Genomic DNA, 20,757 nt, shown 5'->3' with positions numbered 1-20,757 from the left:
TTCATGCCCAAAGGGGGCATCAGATCTCATTATAGATGGTTGTGAGACACCACGTGGTTGCTGGGAATTGAACTCAGGACCTCTGGAAGGGCTGACTGTGCTCTTATCCACTAAGCCATCTCTCCAGCCCCCTATTCTGGATTTTTAAGATGGGAAGATCCACTTTTAATCTGGGCCACATCTTCTGCTGGCATTCTGTATGCAGGACGTGGAAGAAAAAGCTTGCTCTTTTTGCTTGCTTTTTCTCACTCTCATTGGCAAGTCCATTCCTTCACTGATGTCAGAGCCTCCTACTTCTGGATTCAAGTGTAGACTAGAGACTAGTTGAGACACCCAGACTTGTGGATTAAACAACTACTGGATTCTTGGACCTCCTATTGGTAGACAGCCATAGCTCGACTAGCTTGACCACAGCCTGTAAGCCATTCCAGTGAATCCCCTTTTTATCTCTCTCTCTCTCTCTCTCTCTCTCTCTCTCTCTCTCTCTCTCTCTCTCTCTCTGTGTGTGTGTGTGTGTTCATTCTACAAGTTCTGTTCCTTTAGATATAGGGCGTTCCTCCAGGATTGTGGTACAAGGAAACACTCAAACGTGTTGACCAAGCAGGGGCCTGCATTACCTGTGGAAGGTCTGTGCAGGTCCTTCCCAGTAAGGAAGCTAGGAAGTCATTCTCCAGTGGATCCCTTACCTGGGACGGGAGGTAGGTAGAGTGGGGCAGGACAACGAACAAAGGAAAGGAACCAAAGGAAGGGCCCTGGTAGGGAGATGACCTAAAGGTGCTCCCAGTCCAGGACTGAGCTGGGACCAGGGAAGCGATGCCCTCAGGAGCAGAGCACACTGACTATACAACCTTTCTCTCTGCTCACTGGGTGCAGCCCACCACTCCCCAACCAAGCCCTGCAGCAGCAGATTCCTACTGCAGGGTGAGCAGCTGCTCCTGATACTTTCCCATTTGGGCAGAGAAAGTCCTGTGGTCAGGATTCAGCTCAGCTCTGGGCACAGCAGGAGGAACCATTGCCATGGGATTTGGGAAGAATTTCATTTGTCCCTTGGTGATTCTGGGGGTATGTGTTTTGGTTTCTAGTACTGGATTCCCCCCTCCCCCAAACCCAGATAGCCATGTGGTCAGTAGGAGATAACTGACCAGCTTAATTAACCGTTATTGTGGGCTGAAGACATGTTATGGTGACAATGAGCCTGTCCATATGATCACATTACATACTCCCATTTATTCCATTTATTGGGTCTTTCTCCTCTGAGTCATGTAGAACTACCTGTAAGTATGTCTGTGTGACATCAGCAGTTTTTCCTTTCTTTGCTCCCACGTCCATGCATATTGCATTCAAATCCAATATGAACACTCTGCATATTTTCCCTTCTAGAAAAAATGGAAAAACTTGAGAAGGGAGTAAAAGATAAGAAGGCTGATGGGGGTACGAGTCTTTTCAGCAGTTAAGAACCAGGGCCTAGAAAGGGACAAACTTCCCTCTAGGCACCTGAGGCAGGAGACATGACACCCCAGATAATTGAACATATTAGGCCATTAAGTGTCCCACTCTCCAAAGCAAGGCAAGTTCCTCACTATAGAACCTTGACATCTGTAAACCAGAGACTAGGGAGGATGGGAGCTGATGAAGCTAAAGGGGCAGACACCCAGAATGAGCAGCCTAGACTGCCCTGAGCATTCTGCGCTGGCCTATCCCCTCAGACTGTGCAGAAGGGAGGTCCTGGGATAATGGTAAAAACCATCAATCCCTCAGGGAAAGGTGCCTCAGACTCTGATCATTAAGGCACTTTATCCCATGATTCCCTTGTGTGAGGGATGTGAGGTGGTTACAGCAGAGGAGGTGAGTTCCTGATTGCTTCTCTCAGTAGTTCCTGTCAGTTTGAGGTAGTTCCTGTCAGTTTGGGGTAGTTCCTGTCAGTTTTGAGTCCTCCTTTTGAAGATTATTTCTAACACTTGAGCTTCCCTACACTCCCGCAGGCAGAAAGACAGATGGCTGCACCCCAGGATCATGGCCACTGAGGATGCTCCTGGTGGGCAAATCTGGCTGTGGGAAAAGCACTACAGGGAACAGCATCCTCTGCCGACCAGCATTTGAGTCCAGGCTCGGAAGCCAGTCAGTGACCAGGACCAGCCAGGCAGAGACTGGCACATGGAAGGGAAGGAACTTCCTCATGGTGGACACGCCCCCCACCTTTGAGTCAAATGCCCAGAACCAAGACATGGACAAGGACATTGGAGACTGCTACCTGCTGTGTGCCCCGGGACCCCATGTGCTGCTGCTGGTCACCCAGCTGGGAGGCTTCACAGCTCAGGACATCATGGCTGTGAGGAGGGTGAAGGAAGTCTTTGGGGCAGGAGTCATGAGGCACGTGATTGTCCTCTTCACCCGCAAAGAGGACCTGGTCGATGAGACCTTGGATGAGTTTGTGACCCACACTGACAACCACAGCCTGCGCAGTCTGGTCCAGGAGTGTGGGAGGAGGTACTGTGCCTTCAATAACAGGGCCTCTGGGGAGGAGCAGCAGGGGCAGCTGGCAGAGCTCATGGCCCTGGTGAGCAGGGTGGAACAGGAGTGTGAGGGCTCCTTCTACAGCAATGACCTCTTCCTCTATGCCCAGGTGCTCCTGAGAGAAGACCACAGTGAACAGCAGGAATCCCGCTGGTGCTACCTGGCCATAGTGAGGCAGGAGGTGGAGAAGCAGAGACAGCAGCTGGGGGAGCAGCCATGCAGCTGGGTCCCCAAGGTGCTGCTCAGAGGCAAGGAGGGGCTGGCCTTTCACTGGGAGGTTTGTGGTAGCTTGGTGCGGTGTGTATTATCTTCATTATTCTTTTTCTGCTCATATTTTATAATGTTTGATGCTCTGCCTTTTAGAGAATTTTCTAAAACATTCCGTGCTGTAAGTGCCACCTGTTACAAAACCACTTTCCTGTGTTTGGATGATCCACAAATACAGTTTTCTGGCTATAAAAAGTGTGTCTTTGTGTTTTCACTTATTAATTGAGCTGACAACAGGCTAGCAGGATATATAAATGTTTGTCACTTCCTCACCTGCCTAAAAAAGAAGTCTTTACTGAACTCAACTGGTAGAGTGAAGAGTGTGTCTTTTGTGTAATAAAGAGCTGGCTGTGGAGCTGGGGCAGGAAGAAAAGGGCAGAAACAGAAGCACAGAGAGCCAGACAGAGGCAGAAGAAAGGCAGAAGGGAGACAGAGCAGGGCAGGAAAATAACCAGTGAGAGCCATGTGGAGTGACACAATGCAGAGAATTCAGGTTGAGTTGGAGGCTAGCTGAGAGACTGCCCCAGCAAAAAGCCAACTGCTTTAAACTACATAGATGTCTCCATGTCTTTAATATTAAACCTCCAGCCCTGCAGTACTCCTGGGCTGTGAGACACTGCTGTTCTGTTTCCTTTTAGGATTCTGGTGTGGTCCAGGCTTCTATGCTCAGCTCCAAGGATGTCTGGTCTAAATACTTTCCCCTTCTCTTTACCAGTGACAGATTCAGAAAAGAGCCTGCAGGCCCAGCCAACCAATGAGAAGCCAACTAGAGTCTCTGAGGGAGGAACTGTGGGTTTCTACTTACACAGGGAGACTCACAGAAAGAGGCAGTCTCTCTCTTCCTGCTCTGAATGTTGCTGATGAGGTGGAGGACATGGAGCTCCCACCCAGCTCTGAGGCTCATCAGTTTCTGTATTGTCACATATGTTGGCCAGTGACTTTCCTTGTGGGAACTGGACAAGGGGTAGCTTCCCTGAGCAGAAGGCCCCTCCCTGCCCTATGCTCAATCAGCTTGAAGTCAACTTCCCTGGGAGCTAGACTAGGGGCTCACTTCCCTGAGATCCAAACAAAAGCTCACTTTATAAGATTAGGGCCAGCTTCTGGCTACCCAATTGTGTGGGAGGCCCTCAGTGTGACAGCTACAGCAGATGAAATGTCTAGATAAGAGTCCCCCTGCAGCATGGCTCAAAGCTCCTCTGCCCTGTACCTTATCAATTAAGGCCAACTTCCTCTAAGCTCCTTGCCCAATTATGTGATGCCAAGGCTGGGAAAGTTCCACTTGAGGTTTATGTCTTTAAAAACCTTGTATTCTAAGGAGTGAAGGCCGCCCACCTTCCTCAGCCTCTGGGGAATGGATGGTCCTTGCTCTGGAGCAAGGTCAATAAAAAACACCCTGTGTACATTGCATCTGAGTGGTCTCTGGTCTTCTGTGAAGTTTCGTGACTTGGGCATTACATCCTCACTGGCTGTCCAGAAAGCCTCTGGGGTTCACCTGTCTCTCTCCCTTCCTCTCTATGGTGGAGTTACAGATTTATGCCACTGAGCTTGAATTTTATGTGGACACCTGTTTGACTTTGCCCCCTAGACCATCTACAGAACCTGACTTTCACAGGAAAAAAAAGACTAATTTTGTTTTTACTTGTGAATATACATGTGTGTCGGATGGGGGTGTGTACACCTGAGTGCAGCGCTGGTAGAGGCCAGAAGAGGACATGTGATCCCCCAGAGCTGGGATTACAGGCTGTTGTGAGCTACCAGGTGTAGGTGCTGGAATGAAACTCCAGTTCTCCAGATGAACAGTGTGTGATCTTATCCCTTGCACCAGTTGTCCAATCCGTCTTCACTTTTTTTAATCCAGGAGAAGAACACTGTAGCTTCATACATGAAAATTCCATGTAACTCAGAATTCAATGCTCATCAGGTTTTATGAACCCATGGCCTCTTGATCACAGTGGCCTTAGCCTGCATGTGCTATTCAGACACTATGATGTCTACTATATAATCTTACAAGGCCAAGATACCCACCCTCTGGCCCTTCCTAGCTCTGACCTTGGACTTTCTGGTTCCGGGGCTGGTTGGCTGCTGACCCTGTTTTCTCTGGGGTGAGACCCACTCTGATCTTGTAACCTCTTCACTCAGTTCCCCACTCGTGTCCTGACCTCTTGACCCTATTCTCCTCTACACCTGTAGAGTCTTTTGCTTCATGCACATGGTTCTTGTCTTTCTTGGGGAGGGGCGGGGAGAGATGGCAGAGTTCTGATTTATCACTTCAGTGAGGTCAGGCTGTACTTAGGACTAAAGTAAGATTCTGCTCTGAGCTTTGTGTGTTTCTCCTTTGTGTGTGTCACCTCTGTAGCAAATGAGGCCCTAGATGGGACACACCCACTGCTGCTCAGTCCATGCATCGTCCATTTGCAAGCCCCCAGACCTTTACAATGGCAGCTACTTGACTTATCATTTATCTCACGACTTAAACAAAGAGGACTCATTTTTCTTTCATACTTTATTTACCTAATGGTATTTTGTTGTAGTAAATATAAGTGGGATAATAAAGTATATTGTTAAAATCTATAATTATTGCAGCAGTTGAATTTGACTTGCTATCAAATCAATAGACACTCGGCAGATTTTAGATAACCCTTATTTTACCTGGGCCTGGGCTACTTCCCACCCATAATTTCATATCTAGCTGCTTATGCTGCTCATCTCGGCTGTTCTCCTCCATCCACACTGACTGGCCCTGGGCTTCTTTCCAGTCTTCCCCATGGCGGCTCTGGTCCCTCCCTTCTTCTCTCCCTCCTCTCTCCTATGACCCTTCCATCCCCAAAGCCAGAAAATCTTAGCTCCACTCCTCACTTCTGCCATACCCAGGTGTAGACAACTTTATTTAGCTCACCAGGGGTGACTGGGAGAGCATTCCTTATACCACAAGGATACAGGGGATGGTTGAATATTCATAACAATGGCCATGGGAGGGAGGGAACCAGATCTCAGGGCACTGAAATTGGCACCTGAAAACAATGCATAAGCCCCTACTCAGCTGCTCTGACACAGACCCAGGCCAGAGGCAGAAATCACCTGAAAAGGCTCAGTGCTCTTTACTATACAAGTAAATAATGAAAAACACAGTCAGAGCAAACACTGCAATGCAGCAGCACAAGGAGAACTTGAGTGAGCAAAGCAGGTTAGCCAACCAGCTGCCCTCCTGCTCCCTCAGGGCCTGCTTCAGCTTCTCTGCCTCCTGCCTCACCCTGACCAGATAGCTGCCATATGGATCCTGCTGCTCACTGTAGCCACCTCTCAGGAACACCTGAGCATAAAAGAAGAGGCCATTGCTGTAGAAGGAGCCCTCACACTCCTGTTCCACCCTGCTCACCAGAGCCATGAGCTCTGCCAGCTGCCCCTGCTGCTCCTCCCCAGAGGCCCTGTTATTGAAGGCACAGTACCTCCTCCCACACTCCTGGACCAGACTGCGCAGGCTGTGGTTGTCAGTGTGGGTCACAAACTCATCCAAGGTCTCATCGACCAGGTCCTCTTTGCGGGTGAAGAGGACAATCACGTGCCTCATGACTCCTGCCCCAAAGACCTCCTTCACCCTCCTCACAGCCATAATGTCCTGAGCTGTGAAGCATCCCAGCTGGGTGACCAGCAGCAGCACATGAGGTCCCGGGGCACACAGCAGGTAGCAGTCTCCAATGTCCTTGTCCATGTCTTGGTTCTGGGCACTGGACTCAAAGATGGGGGGCGTGTCCACCACGAGGAAGCTCTTTCCCTTCCATGTGCCAGTCTCTGCCTGGCTGGTCCTGGTCACTGACTGGCCTCCGAGCCTGGACTCAAATGCTGGTCGGCAGAGGATGCTGTTCCCTGTGGCGCTTTTCCCACAGCCAGATTTGCCCACCAGGAGCATCCTCAGGGAGCAGGCTTTCTCTCCACCTGTGGACAAGAAAAGGTTTGTGTTTTTACTGAATTTGAGTGAATGGATTCTTGTGAATATCTCATGAAAGCAATGGTTCTTGTTCCCAGGAAAATAGGCATCCTTCAATGTTCCCATTTGTATGCTGTAGTGGAAATTTTGGTGTCTTTAAAAATTCTATTCTGTTATAGAACATGGTTTTTTTTTGTAATCTCAGGTATGGGCTATCGGGCTGATTATGATTGCCCACAGCAGCAGACTGTTTGCCTCATGTGGACCCTGAGAGTTGCTCTTTGCCAGCTGCAAATAGTTTGATTCTAAGGATCCTGGAAAAGAAATAACTACCAGAGCCCGGAGAGAAGGAGATAGGGGCTCGTGGTAAAAAGAATGCTGGTACTCAACCCACCCACCCCTGCCCCCAAATGCTCTTGGTTGATGCTGTTGGAGTTCGATGAGAAGAAGTCCGATATATCCTGAAAGGAAGATTGAACTTGCCCCGAGGAACCCAACAACCCTAACTAGCAGAACCAGAGATCTATGCGCCATCTCCCCACTAATCTTCTTTGTCCCCTACCTGGTTTTCGTGTGTTGAAAGGAATTTTGGTGAAGAAGGCAGGAAGAGGCATTAAGAAACCAAAATAAAATAAAGTTTAAAAGTAGTGACAGTAGTTTGCTTATAATTTTAGGTGGTTCCTGGCTTTCACAGAGTCCCTGTTGGGAGCCACAAGCAAGGGGTAGATGTAGCACAGGAAGAAGAGGCTGTACTCCATCAGGACCAAGACAAACAGGCCATTTCTGAAGAAGAGTTCCCCATGCTCTCCCATGGAAGATGCTCATGGCCCCTCCTTAGAAAACTGTTGTGCAATAAGTACAAATTTAGAAGGAGGCAGAGATGAGAAGCCATGAATGACAAAACAGAGTCACCTCTTTACCCACAGTTTTCCAGACTGTGTGAACATGCTCAGCATGTGCTTCCCCCATGGTATTTCAGGTGGGAAAGCTGCAGAGACTCACACTCAGAGACAGCTGGATGGTCTAGGAAGCAAAGCTGGCACTTGAATTAAGGTGTGTGTGGGGGGTGACAGTTAATATCAGGTCAAAGTCTGGGAGGTGACACCACAATAGGTGGCTGGAGAAGGATGAAAGGGAAGATGGTTAGCAACACTTAGAAGCAGACAAAGCAGATATGCCGGAAAGATCTTACGCTTGGCCTGGCATGGCCCAGGCCCCAGAACAGAAGGCATGCTGGGAGGACACCATGGACCAAGAACTCAAATCTCCAGCATCTACGGGATGAGGATCTGGGGCTGCCTTGTGAGTCCAAATGAATTCTAAGTGCATTGTAGGCTACAGTCCTCTCATTTCGGGGAAGCTGGGCTATAGCTCAGTGGTAGAATGCCCATTTCTATCACTGTTTCAGTATCATAGAAATAAAGAACTATCATATTATTCCCTTTACTCTGTGTTGGGTTTTCCCTTTCCTTTAGTCTTCTGGGATGTTTTGTAGGAAATAATCGTTTTGGATAATTTTTCTTTTTCTTTTTCTTTTTCTTTTTTTTTTTGCAGCTGAGGAGATGAAGGAAAAGAAACTGTCACAATTTAGTTCCAGGCTGCCTAACTCTAAATGTCTAAATGAGTGTTAGAGTCAAGTTCCCAAAATTGAATGAAGGAGAATGTCACAGTGAAGTGTGTGTGTGTGTGTGTGTGTGTGTGTGCACATGCATATGTACATATGTGTGTTTGTAAGCATATATGTCTGTCTGTGTGTTCTCTGTACATATGTATGCATGTGCATGTGTGTGCACATATGTGGACATTACAACACAGCTGCTTGGACACAAGTGAGTTGGATACATGGGGAAAAACATCATTGGCCTTTCGTCCCCAAATGGTAACTGAGTCTGTGTCTGTTTAGGGGAGGGATGGGGAACAGTGACTCCCTCCCCTCCTCAATCTCTTTAGGACCTTGGTGTTTTCTTACCTTCAACTATAGTTCCATATGTGCTCTTCTGAAGGCCTTCCATTCTCTTCTAGAACAAAAAACAGGAGAGGAATTAAAGCCATGTCCGTGTGGGCACAGGAAAGGCACCTGACTCAGGTAACGGAGCATAACTGTCCTTGCATGGCTGTTTCCATCGCCAGCGCTCCCACCTGTGCTTTACAGTCAAACCTCTCTGAGAAGCTGGATGGAGCAAGGCCGGTCATCTCAGCACTGTGTGGTGCTGCTATTGCTCTTCCTCACTCATCAGAAAGCAGATTCTACTGCAGAGGAACTGACCATCTCCCCAAGCTGAAAGTTCAAAATGTGGGAAGCCTTTGTCTATGAACAAGAACTACACAACCAACCAACCAACCAACCAACCAACCAACCAACAAACAACAAAACCCCTGAAGCAGTAGAGACAATAACTGTCTTGCTGTGAGTAACAGTGATTAGACTGAGGTACCATAGGTTTCCGGAGACTGCTCCAGGGGCACAGAGGCAATTCAGCACATTGTCCTTGGGAGGATGAAATGGAGCATGGCCACTCCTTCAAGGACTGACCTGAGAGGAGGGAGGACAGGAGGTCTGGGGAAGTGGCCTCCCCACATCTGGGAAGAGCAGGGAAGAGACTGAGGTACCAGGGTGGAAGGAGTCAATATTCAGGACATGATAAAACTCCCACTGGGTATTAAGTCAAGCATCTTCGCTGCTTGGCTCTGAGATCCTGGTCGGCCAATAACCACGGTTTCTGTATTTCAGTACACTTGGCCAGACAGTGGCATGGGCATGGTGTAAACATTCTGTTCAAGTGCTGGGATGTGGTGTCGCTGCTTTGGGTGAGACACAAATGGGAGCAATAGGAAGGGCCACCTTGTGACACCAACTGCACCTGCCTGAGCTCCCGCTCATGGGAGTCATCTAGGGCTTAAAATTTGTAGTTTCAAAACATGTTTTTACTTGGAAAAATACACATAGAAAACATAGAAGGAAACAAGTCATTTGCAATGACTGCAAGTGTTTTGCTGTTCTGCTGTGGTTGTGCTAACCTGACTAAAAATTAAACCATCACAGATATGTTTCAAGGCTTTGTGGCTTTTTTTTTTTCTTTTTCAATCTTCTGTGCTGTTTGCTCATTCTGGCCTTCATACAGTATTTGCATATGTATTTTCACATACATCTTTGGACAATTTTCAGTCCTGTTTCTGCATGTTAAGCTTTTACATAAAGGTCATTTTTGCAAAAATATTAGCCTTTTTTCTTAAACAGACATCTAAACTGGTCTGAAATCATTGCTTTTCACAACAAAGAATGCTGCAAAATAATCTTCCCAGGGACTGCTCAGCGCTCCTGATGAACAGTTCATCCAGAGCACACGTTTCTGTTAGCTGGGTGTGCTCAGGGTTCACTCTGAGTGGGTCAGTCAGCTCCTGCTTGTCCCAGGAGCTCAGGAAACCCCCAAATCCCACAGGTGTTCCAAGATGACGCAGTCTGTTTCCATCGCCTTGCAGACACAGGGCTGGGCCTCCACAGCACAGAAAATGCTCCATGGCACGTGCGCTGCTTATGGTGCTTGGGTTATTTTTGTCCTTCACTGTTTTATTTTGCAAAGAAAAATGCCTTTGCTTTGACCTCTCCATAGAAAACCAGCAATTATTTTCACATTGTCAGAAAATCTTAAGGCATCTCTTTCTCTCTCTCTCTCTCTCTCTCTCTCTCTCTCTCTCCTCTCTCTCTCTCTCTCTCTCCTCTCTCTCTCCCTCTGCCTTTTCCTCCTCTTTCTTTCTCTGCCTGTGCACCTCCTTCTGCTCTCTCTCCTTGCCTCCCCTCCCTCCCCTCCCCCTCTTTTCTCCTCCTTCCCTTGTACCCCCAGAAGAGCAGTCCTCTCCTGGCTACTTCTTGCACACTGTTCTTATTACTGTCGCTATATCCAGGTTTTTATAAAGAATTTTCAAGTTGTCGAGCATTATATCTGCTAATTTCCCGAGATGCGAGTGCGAAGGGTACAGTGTGGGTGGAGATGAAGCTGAATTTCCCCACCATGACCATCCTCTGTGCAGACACTCAGATTTTCCAGTCTTCTTGCATGTCCATAGTCCCTGGGTTGCTATTGACAGGCTGCTGGAATTTCTTTCTATTAACATTAAATGCCTTGGGCCACATATTTGCCTTACAGATAAAGCTCCCTAAATGGCTCCTTTTATCTGTATCTTCTCTTGGATTTATTACTCATCAGAGAGTTGGGGCGCTCATCCACAACAAATCAACAAGCCTCCCTTCCTGTGACCCCACATATGATGCTGCTGGTCCCCTGCTTAGGACACAAGCTGGTCCTCGGTGCTGGAGGTCTCTCCAAAACCAACACAGAGACTTGTACTCCTATGTCTAAGTTCATGTTTTACAAGACAAAATCCCCCTGCTCCCCCCAAGAAAAGAATTACTCACAGATAAGGCTGCATGGGGGAGTCATGGCTCCCTTTTGAAGGATTTCAATTAGAACCTAATTTGAGTCTCAGTGTCATTTGCATGTATACAACCTGGCTCTCATTACCAAACTCAGCAACATTAGCAGGGAAGTTTCTGTATTAGTTTCTGAGAAATGAGCAGACTGCAGGGGACATATGTCCCCCTGAGGAACGAATCAGTTGGCAGCTATGAACAAATACCCAAACGCTCATAGGTGAGACAGGGGCATGAGACAGAGACACTAAAATGTGTCACAGAGCAAACAGGGGAAGAGTCTGACAACAGCTTAGAAAAAGAGGGGAGGGGGCATGTGAGAGACCCGAAGAGACATGGTAGCTGTTGGGTCAGCAGAGCACACAACTGTGGGGAGGCGGAATGGAGATAGATTTCTTCTACAAGGGGAAAAACTCTGCTAATCCCCTCCCCCCCCATGTGTGTGAGGAGGCCATGGGAGACTGGCAGGCAGTGTGTGGGCAGCTGACAAGGCAGCAGGAAGGTGCTCCTCAGGGAGGAGGCAGAAGCAGAAACACAAATGCCCATTCTCAGCTGAACAGCCAAGCCGACTTACCACAGCAGTTCATTTTAGCAAGCAATGAGAACACAGCTGAGAAAGCTGCTTCCTGAGACTTTCTTGTCTTCCTTATTCTGAAGCACTGGGCTGGCAACTATGCCTCTCAGGTCAAAGCACCTGCAGCCCAAGCTTGAACTTGACTTTGAGGCCCAGACCCCTCCTGAGCAGCAGGATATGCTGGCTTGCTCCTGTAATCCCAGCATTACACACAGTGAGGCAGCTGGTGGAGAGAGGAGAACTGGCCAGAAGCTGTCAGGCCAGCTAGCCCAGGGTGTGGCAAAACAAGAAAGAAGCTATTTCCACCAAGCAGAAGTGTAGAAAATGACTTCAGAAACTTGTCCTCGGATCTCCACAAGTGTCCTGTGGCATCAGTACATGCCTGCACTCCCTCATACAACTAAAAATCAACACAGACATTTTCAGTGGTACCCGCTCCACCCATCTGCCCCTCCTGTGTCCCTTTCTGTCCAGGTACTGGAGTCCCAGGGCAGGGAGTGTAGCCTGGGTGGGCTTTGAGGAGTCTGGGGTAAAATGAAGTTTGCGCCCCCTGCGGGGGAGCTTTGGGAAAGAGCATTTGTTCAGCTTTTGTTTCCTGAGGCCTTCAGAAAGCCCAAGGAACCCCAGGGGCCTTAGGGATGATGGCATGGAAATTTCAGGCCTCTGTCCCACCATATGGTGTCTCTGCCCTCACTCACTGCTCTTCACTGTGCAGGGAACCCAAAGTACCAGAGCTCACCTGAGAGCAACAGAGGAGCTGAGCAGCTCCTGTGGTCCTCCAAGGCCTCAAGGGGCTGTCAGCGCAGTGGTGGGGTCCTCCTTACCCAAGCCAGAGAGGCTTGGCCTCCAGTCACCAGCAGGGTCCTTTGCAGGCCAGGGGAAGACCTGTGCCTGCTGAGCAGAACACAGAACTCACAGAACAGCTGCTTGCAGGGCCCTGAATCTAGAGTTCCGAGGCAGGAAAAGAAGCAAACCCACTGTGATACAGCACACACCGCTGCCCTGCAGACTGTGTCCCCTCGGGTGGGTGGAAACATCCGCCTCAGGCAGCAAAACGGCTTCAGTGAGTGGCTGCTTCCTGTGGAAAGCTGCCCTGTCTTACTCATTTCTCCTTCAGGAAGGTTTGAGCGCACAGCTCTGGGAGCCAGAAGCCTGGAAATGGGGTACAGCCCCTTCCCAGGGGTTCATGAAAGCCTTCTTGTGAATGCAAAGTCTGGAGCCTTAGATTCCCCCATCAGCACCTAAGATGAGCATCTGTACTTCCCCAAGCCCCCTAAACAGGGAGGGGGAAAACACTGCTGGTCCTGGACAGCCTGGACTGCCCTCTCTCAAAGGACAGCTGAGCTCAGACACAAGATCTGGTGCTGGCTGACCCTTCTTCACTCTGTGACAGAGCTTTAGGTGGTCACTGTGGAGTTTCTCAGCTATGGGATGCCCAGGTGGGCTGGGAGCAGGCTGAAGTATTTCTTTACCTTATTGAACCTGTTAAATATGGAGCTATGAGCATAAAACCCAGGGCTGGCTTATGCAGGGCAACTCTCAGAGAACTCCCCCAAGATGCTTTCTGATAGCCTTAGCTTATGAACATTAGGGTTTCAAGGGGTCTAGGGAGGTGACACACTAAGAGAGTGAACAGGAAGTGGGAGGTAGTGTCACTGTTCTTTATAGTAAACTCAGTAGTGACCAGCTGTGTCTGTGGTTGACTTTATCCAGGGGCAGACAAGCTTCCCAGGTCCTCAGAGCAAGAGGAAGGTCTGTAACAGGAGGAGAGGAGCTGTGCATCAGCCTCTAACCTAAATTAGACCCCTTGTTCCTTCAAGGGAGCCAGGGCCTGATGTTTGCATTTCAAAGAGATGCCTGCAGGAGCCCTGCTCAGCAGGAGAAGAGGCTTTAAAGAGATAAACATCTCAAAGCAAAGGGGAAGAAGAACAAATGTTTGGTTTTGATTTTGATTTTTAAGAAAGCAAAGGAAAAGAGAAGGAATTCTGGGGTGATTCTGCTTCCATTGCAGAGGTTTTTTTGTTTCGTTTTTATTTTCATTCAACCTTTAGCTAATAAATTTTCGAGTCCTTTCAACTTAGTAGACAGATAGTTGGTGTGAGTTGTTTGCCAGGGCAGATCCACAGTGGCTAGGAAATCCACAGGCCAGGATCCTGTCAGACTAACTCTTCAGACAAAGACAGAATCTCCCAGAAACCTGCCAGAGTTCACATCAGCATCCTCCCCACACCCCCACCCCCACAGCTCAATTCCAGTCCCTAGAATTGAACCAAGGGCCCTGGGAGAAGAACACTGCATCCTCCTGCCTCTGCCTTCTCAGTGGCAGACATGTGCCACGGAGCCTATCTTGGAACAATTCTTTTGTTTGTTTGTTTGTTTTTTCCAGACAGGGTTTCTCTGTGTAGCCTTGGCCATCCTAGACTCACTTTGTAGACCAGGCTGGCCTCGAACTCAGAGCAATCCACCTGCCTCTGCCTCCCGAGTGCTGGGATTAAAGGCGTGTGCCACCACGCCCAGCTTTGGAACAATTCTTAAGAAAGAAGGAAAGACAGAAAGAAAGAAAAAATGAGAAGGAAAGTAAGATCTTCACCCTCCTTTGTCTCTGTTCTCTCTCTCTGCTACTTTGTTTCCTCTTTTCAACCACTGCTGCTGTCTCTCTGTTTCCCCTTCTGAGTGAGACTTAAGCATCCTCCCTTGGCTCTTCCTTGTTACTCACCTTCTTTGGGTCTGTGAATTGAGTAAATGTATCCTGTACGCTATGACTAAAATCCACTTATAACTGACTTACATACCATGTGTGTCTTTCTGGCTTTGGGATAACTCACACAGGATGATCTTTTCTACTTCTATCCATTTGCTTGCCAATTTCATGATTTCCTTTGATTTTAATAGCTAATAGCATTCCAATTTGTAAATGTACCACAGTTTCTTTAAGGGAGGGTTGATGGGGGAAGATGGAGGGAGGGTGGGGCTGGGAGGAGAGGCAGGAGTGGGCTAAGATCCTGATGTAACCTGAATAAATAATTAACTTATAAAGTTAGAGAGGGGGATCTTTGATATCTTCTAAACTAAATGTCCATTTTTAACAGAGTAACAAATTAAGCCTGAAGAAGTCATGGGACATGGTCTCCTGAAGGTAGGTGGTAAGTCTTCTATTATTATTACTGATAAATAATGACACAAATTTCCTGACCATGAGCTTTGGTCTGAACACAGGAAGGAAATCCCTGGCTGGCCCAGCTCCTTAGAGATCTCTGGAAGAAAGGGCAGAAGGACTGTAAGAACCAAAGTGATGGATGACTTCAATGAAACTGTTTTCCAGACACAACAGGGCAGGTGCACACATGAGCTCACAGTGGATGCACAACACCTGAGCAAGAACAAACTCAACAAAATTCCCTGCGAAGGAGAGTGGCCACAGAGTCCCACTCCAGCTTGAAGCTATTCACAAATGGTAGCTCCTAGGGGAAGGAAACTGAATTTTCTTCAATGGCGTGACACCGGGTACATCAACCACACCCCAGGGCAGACCTCATGCTCAGGAGTATGTGGCCAACTAACCCAACGTCATGTCTTTGTTAAGACAAATAAAGAACAAGAGGTTCTGAGAGTAGAGAGGTGGGGATGGCTTGGGAGGAAAAGTGAGAAAACATAATCAAAATATATTATATGAAATTCTCAAAGAATAAACCAAAACATTGCTTAAAAAGACAATAAAGTGGTTGTTCTCTCTGTGCTGCGATTTCTGTGTTCCCCTTTTACAAGCTCCCAGGTGTGTTTCACTATTTTAAGGGAAGAATGGCGCACAGGGACGATGGAAATGTCTAAAGAAAGCTTTAGTCAGAACAATATATTTTTAAAACGCTGAATGCATATAGCAAAGCTGAGACTGAGCACCTCAGAGCCTTTGTCCCACACTGCACTAAAGCGCTGAGCAGAGTTCTAAGTATTCCGTTTTTAACAGATTTCCTTACTACTTGTAACATCTTCTTAGACCATCTTTATTTGTTATTCTGATCCCCAATGCAGGATCTTTCTGTAGAACCAAAGGGAGATCAGGAGGGCCACACCCAGGAAGATAGTCAAGCCCTTTCTCCAGAACGTTCTGTAGTATTTCTGCCATTTCCACAGCCTAGCTAGCATCCTCCTGCGTACAGCCACCTTCTCTGCCACTTTGGAGAGTTGGTCCTGGGGGTCACTGCCCTGCATGGCCTGCGCCAGTTCATACAGGTCATTGGAGTAGTGCATGCCTCTGCGCTCCCTCACCAGGCTGGCCACCATGACCAGCAGCTGCTCAGCCTGTGCCTCCTGCTCCTGGCCTGTGGCACGGTTGTTGAGGGCTATCACGCGGCCCCCGCACTTAGCCACCAGCTCCCTCAACTCGCTGTTGTCCGTGCAGTGCACATAATCCTGCAAAGAGTCTCCGTCCAGGTCCTCCTTGCGCGTGAACACCACGATGGTCCACGCCATCACCTGTTCCCCAAACAACTGCTTCACTGCAGCCAGTGCCTGGCTGTCCTGTAAGGTGAAGCGACCCAGCTGGGTGACCAGGAGCAGAGCATGTGGCCCAGGCGCTGACATCACGAAGCAGCGGGCTGTCTCCACGCAGGCGGGGTCGCTTCGCAGGGCCTCAGAGCTGAAGATGTCTGGGGTGTCCACCACCTCCACGTGCCAGCGGTCCCACCTCCTGCTGGCTAAGGCACAGGCTCTGGTGATAGGCACTGCCCCCAGCCTGGACAGGAAGCACTTCTGACCTAGGATGCTGTTGCCAGTGGCACTCTTGCCAGTCCCGGTCCTGCCCACCAGGATGAGCCTCAGCTGGGGTTTCTGTGTGGCCCGCATGTCCTCCTCTGAGCCTGCGGACCAGATGTGGCAACAGTGAGGTAGAGACATGGACATTCCCCTGGAACTCTGTTTGCGGTCTAGCCTTCAGCATAACAGGGAAGGACCCACATTGCCTGTTCCCCTTGGAAGCCTGATGCTCCCATCTGCTTTGGGCTCCCTAAGCTCAGGCTCCTCCCCATCTCTCCTTTCTGCCTTTGGATTCCCTGTGCACCTGCAGATGCTCCTGCTGCTGCGTTGCACATGCTCCTTATAATTCCTGGAGTTCCCAGGGTCTGTGTCCTCTACACCTGGCCAACCTGGTGCTGATTTGACCCTCATGTTCCCCTGAGATGGCAGCCATCTAGCAGAGAGGAGCCCTTCAATCCCAGACGGGCTGAATCTCAGCCCACCACGTGCTCCTTGTGTCCCCCACAGAAAGCTCTCTATCTAGGCCACATCTCAAAAACGGAGCTAATGTGGGCTTTCTCCGTGTTGATAGAGTTGGAAGAGAGTTTGTTCCTTCCCTCTTTCACCTCTCTTGTCTTATGCCAGCTCCCTAGAGAGAATACCTCCTTTTCAGATAATACTTGGCAGCTTGTGCCTTTACCCACTGAGTCAGCTCCCTGGCCCCAAATACTGAATACCCAGCTAATGCTCTATCCTCCTAACACTGGGAATCTGTTGAGGGAAGCTCACTCTAGTCCTGATCTCCCATCCTGTGGCATTATTGTGAAGACCAGAGTATGTTTAGGAGCCTTCATTCATGGTGTGGGAACCAGTGAGTGACAGGCTGGTCACAGCTCTGAGCTTCTCCCAGCAGGGCAGGGTCAGAGACACAGCCAAATGCAGGACCCAGGTCCTGCAGTTTCATCCCAGGGCCTTCCTGACCTGAGGAGGCTCCGCCCCCTTTCTTACCCTGAGCTCACAGAGCAGCCAGGATACATTCCTGAGAAGGGCTCTTACCATGGGTGCTTTCCTCATCTCTTGCCATCCTCCTTCCCACCATGCTTCTCGGAAGTCTCTCAAGTTTGGTTTCCTCATTCACGTGTTCATTCCTGCAACTGGGCAAAACTCAGCCACAATGTCAAGCAAAGTCTAAAGAGCAAGCACCGGGTTACAAAGCCAGGCTTCTGTCTGCAAGGAGCTGAGCATGTGGGAGTGTGCTTCAGTTACAAGCAAGTGTCCACCACAGTGGACCACTGCTGCTCACTGTGTGGTCCCATGTCACTGTTTTGTGCAGAAATCATCAGTAAACGCCTGTAAATGACACAGATGAGAAATGAAGAAGCAACCCCAAGACTGAGAGCTACGAACAAGGCTTCTGTGGGAGCTGAGGAGCTTGTCCTGGAGGGAAATGTGAAAGCCTGTGCAGGGACTCCATGTTGAGTTCAGGGGGGAGGCCTTCTTTTCAATAACTATTGAAAAGAGAAAAGCAAACACTGAGTGAAATTTTGGGTGATAAATGGTTTTTATTATCTGGGAGCAGAAACTCTCTGCAGTTCTATATGCCTATGAGAGCCTAAGAATCCTCTAGTTCCTTGCCTCCAGTCTTGATTTGGGAAATAGTTAGGTGTCCCCCTCAACAGCACATTTCTTAGACCCATCCTCAGTGGTTCTCAGACAGCAAATGGGATATTTCTCATGAGGTTAATCCACACCCAGAATTTGAAAATTGCTGGGTTTTTGAGCCCTTCATTGTAGACATAAAGGACCCTGTAGTTGGAGTGGGACAGACTTGAATCAGGAAGCCAAAGTTTAAATGACAGGTGAGCACAGGGCTTGATGACCAAATTCCACTCCTCTGAGGTCAGCTAGAGCCCCCTCCTACAGGCAGTCAGAAGAGACTTCTGAGGGTGCAGACCTGGCAAGTTGCTTGTGGCCTTGAAAGTACTGTTGACAGGGACACAGAAGTATCTTTTGCCTTTGGCGAATGCGCATCCTGAGGCGTGGTGCCTTGTAAACCGTGCTTTGCTCCTGAGAGGAGATCTAGGATGGCTTTCTCTTACCACGTGAAAGAAGTGTGGGACACAATAAGTGTTGTTCATCAAGAATGTGCGCACGCCCAGGACCTCTTCCCAACTTGTCAGGTTGAAACCCATACGTCGCCCCCCCGCCCCGCACTTCTGGAAGCCTGCTCTTGCCTGTGCCACATGCATGATACAGACCGGCATAGTGCTTTGTCAAATTTGGGTGTGTAAGCAGCAGAGACTTGGGTCTCACTGCCGAGCCCCCCCCTCTCCACCCCAGCTCACAGGCTCAGGCTCACCTTTCCTGGGGACAGATTCTGAAGTGGCCCAGAGAAGCCCAGGCCTCCTGCCTTGCTTCACTTGTGAGTGCAGAAGCCTCTTTGTGCCCAGGGCTGAGCATAAAGGAAGTGGCTGGGCTGCCTGGGTCTTAGAGATCAGGAAACTGAGAGAAAGGCCAGATGATGGCTTAAAGAGACAGAAGCATTTTCCATTCAGTTGTGGTCTTAGCATTTCCCCTATGGAACCGGTCACTAGACCTCAGTGACTAAGGGATTCTGTGTGTCCAGCAGGGTTAGTAGCATGGAGCATGTTGTCATAGCCAAGGAAGGGTAGAGAGATCTAGGACCCTGAGGTCTGGCTCTATTCTAGAATTCGTTACTGCTATTCCTCTGTTCTTTTTTATATTTAAGGATTTCTCTTACTATAAAATAATCTCCAGGCTGAGACAGGAGGATGGCAAATTTAAGGCTATCCTAGGGTACTTAAGAAGATCCTGTCTCAAAAACAAAACAAAACACCAGAGGCTTGGGGGGTTGAACTCATTGGTCAAGCATTTGCCGAGAATACACAAGGTCCTGGGTCCTATGTCCACTACCAGAGTAAACAAAGAAGGGAAATGAAAATTTAAAAATAATAGAATCCCCAACATCACTAAGGCTGATGTTGGTTATCAGTGATTAATTTTTAAATTAGTGCACACATACTTTGTTCATTCCTTCTTCAGTAAATAAAGGCTTTTATTGGAGGTGTTGAGTTATTTAAAAATGTCTTTTAATGGCTGGAGTAATTGCCTTATCTTTTTCTTTTAATCTACTAATATTTTAAACTATGTGTCTGTGTATGTTTATTTATGCATTATGTATGTACGTGTGTGTGTGTGTGTGAATGTTGGGTTCCAAGGCATGTGGACTATTGAGGTGGAGCTAGAATGGTGATGAAAGAAGCTACTGGGGAGTCACCTTGAGGTTTACAGCTGAGAGCAGAAGGACAGCGCACAGGATTGGGTAGAGACATAAGTTAGACTGAGACAGTCCCAACAAATGTTGACTCTGCAGGGAACTCTACAGTTTGCATAGACCTTGAGATTGAAGGTGAGGAGACTGGATTTCAAAAGTCTTCCAGCTAGTGATTGTATGTCAACTCCCCTGGAGAAAATATTTACCCTACAGGCATCTCTCTTCAGCAGATGCTAATATCTGGGCAAGAGTGCTAGGCAGACAGTGAGGACTGACAGTTGGCTGCACTCCTCATCAGCTGGAGGCAGAGACTGTCCCTGTGCTGCTGCTAGAATTTCTCTTGATCAGTGTTTGAGCCATTTGAAGAGACGTCTCAGCATAGCTTTAAAGATGTCCCCCCAAAACACAGGCATGTTCAACTAGAGAGACATAGGCAGGAGGATCATAGCTTCAAACATGTTCCCAAAGCACAGGCATGTCCCTCTATAGGGAGAGGGAGGCACGAGGATCATAAGTTTAAGGCCTGGACAACTTAATAAGACCCTGTTTTGTTTCAAATCAATAACTAAAAGGAGCCTGGGGATACAGCACAGTGATACAATGCTTACCTAACATGTGGAGGTCCCAGGCTCACTCTGCACTAGGGAGGGTGGGAACATCCTCATGAAAGCTTCTTGTTGGCCTACCTCCTCTTGCTCTTGTAACACCACACTTAGAAGGATCATTTTCCCAGTGTCCTACTCAACATCTAGCCATGTGACCATAGAAGTCCACAAATGCAGGACAAAAGTGAGGAAGAGGAACAGAGTGAGCAGAGCCTACTGTGAGCAACGAATTCACAGTAACTCATTTATTCGTGCAGTTTAAGGCAGTTATGGGAAAGGATTCAGACCACAGACTTATTAAGAAACCAGTGACAGCTGTCTTGTGGTTTCTTGCACAGCCCTTGTCTGTGAAGATTCTGTGATGATGGCGATTTTCGCAGGGCTCACAAGGCTATGAACTTATGCAGTGTGGTTGGA

General features: G+C 48.5%; 2 protein-coding genes across 2 annotated transcripts; one reads left to right on the top strand and one right to left on the bottom strand.

The window, feature by feature from the left end:
- Window positions 1-1,385: 1,385 nt before the first annotated feature.
- LOC127194185 (GTPase IMAP family member 3-like) lies at window positions 1,386-3,539 on the top strand. The gene is made up of 3 exons (XM_051151509.1): window positions 1,386-1,431; window positions 1,983-2,791; window positions 3,420-3,539. The coding sequence occupies exons 1-3, from the start codon at window positions 1,386-1,388 to the stop codon at window positions 3,537-3,539; spliced, it is 975 nt and encodes a 324-aa protein (XP_051007466.1).
- A 2,152-nt stretch (window positions 3,540-5,691) lies between these two features.
- LOC127194184 (uncharacterized) lies at window positions 5,692-18,933 on the bottom strand. Its single transcript, XM_051151508.1, has 6 exons — window positions 18,800-18,933; window positions 17,497-17,594; window positions 15,737-16,565; window positions 9,142-9,286; window positions 8,676-8,724; window positions 5,692-6,714 (listed from the first exon to the last, which is right to left on the bottom strand). Exons 1-6 carry the CDS (start codon window positions 18,898-18,900, stop codon window positions 5,870-5,872), a joined length of 2,067 nt encoding a protein of 688 aa, XP_051007465.1. The 5' UTR covers window positions 18,901-18,933; the 3' UTR covers window positions 5,692-5,869.
- Between the last annotated feature and the right edge of the window lie 1,824 nt (window positions 18,934-20,757).

The sequence above is a fragment of the Acomys russatus genome, chromosome 10 (genome assembly GCF_903995435.1).
Source record: "Acomys russatus chromosome 10, mAcoRus1.1, whole genome shotgun sequence".
In the NCBI taxonomy this organism is placed as follows: Eukaryota; Metazoa; Chordata; class Mammalia; order Rodentia; family Muridae; genus Acomys; species Acomys russatus.
The sequence above is the reverse complement of the archived record's forward strand: the minus strand, read 5'-3'. Positions and strand labels throughout refer to the sequence as shown.

Excerpts from the sequence above, each read along its gene's own strand:
- LOC127194185 (XM_051151509.1), top strand. The coding sequence starts at position 1,386 with ATGGAAAAACTTGAGAAGGGAGTAAAAGATAAGAAGGCTGATGGGG. Across the intron at positions 1,432-1,982 it reads AGATAAGAAGGCTGATGGGG|GCAGAAAGACAGATGGCTGC; the intron begins GTACGAGTCTTT and ends ACACTCCCGCAG. Across the intron at positions 2,792-3,419 it reads GGCTGGCCTTTCACTGGGAG|GATTCTGGTGTGGTCCAGGC; the intron begins GTTTGTGGTAGC and ends GTTTCCTTTTAG.
- LOC127194184 (XM_051151508.1), bottom strand. The coding sequence starts at position 18,900 with ATGCTCAGCCCTGGGCACAAAGAGGCTTCTGCACTCACAAGTGAAGCA. Across the intron at positions 17,595-18,799 it reads AGAATCTGTCCCCAGGAAAG|TTGCAGGAATGAACACGTGA; the intron begins GTGAGCCTGAGC and ends AGTTTTGCCCAG. Across the intron at positions 6,715-8,675 it reads ATATGGAACTATAGTTGAAG|GTGGAGAGAAAGCCTGCTCC; the intron begins GTAAGAAAACAC and ends TCTTGTCCACAG.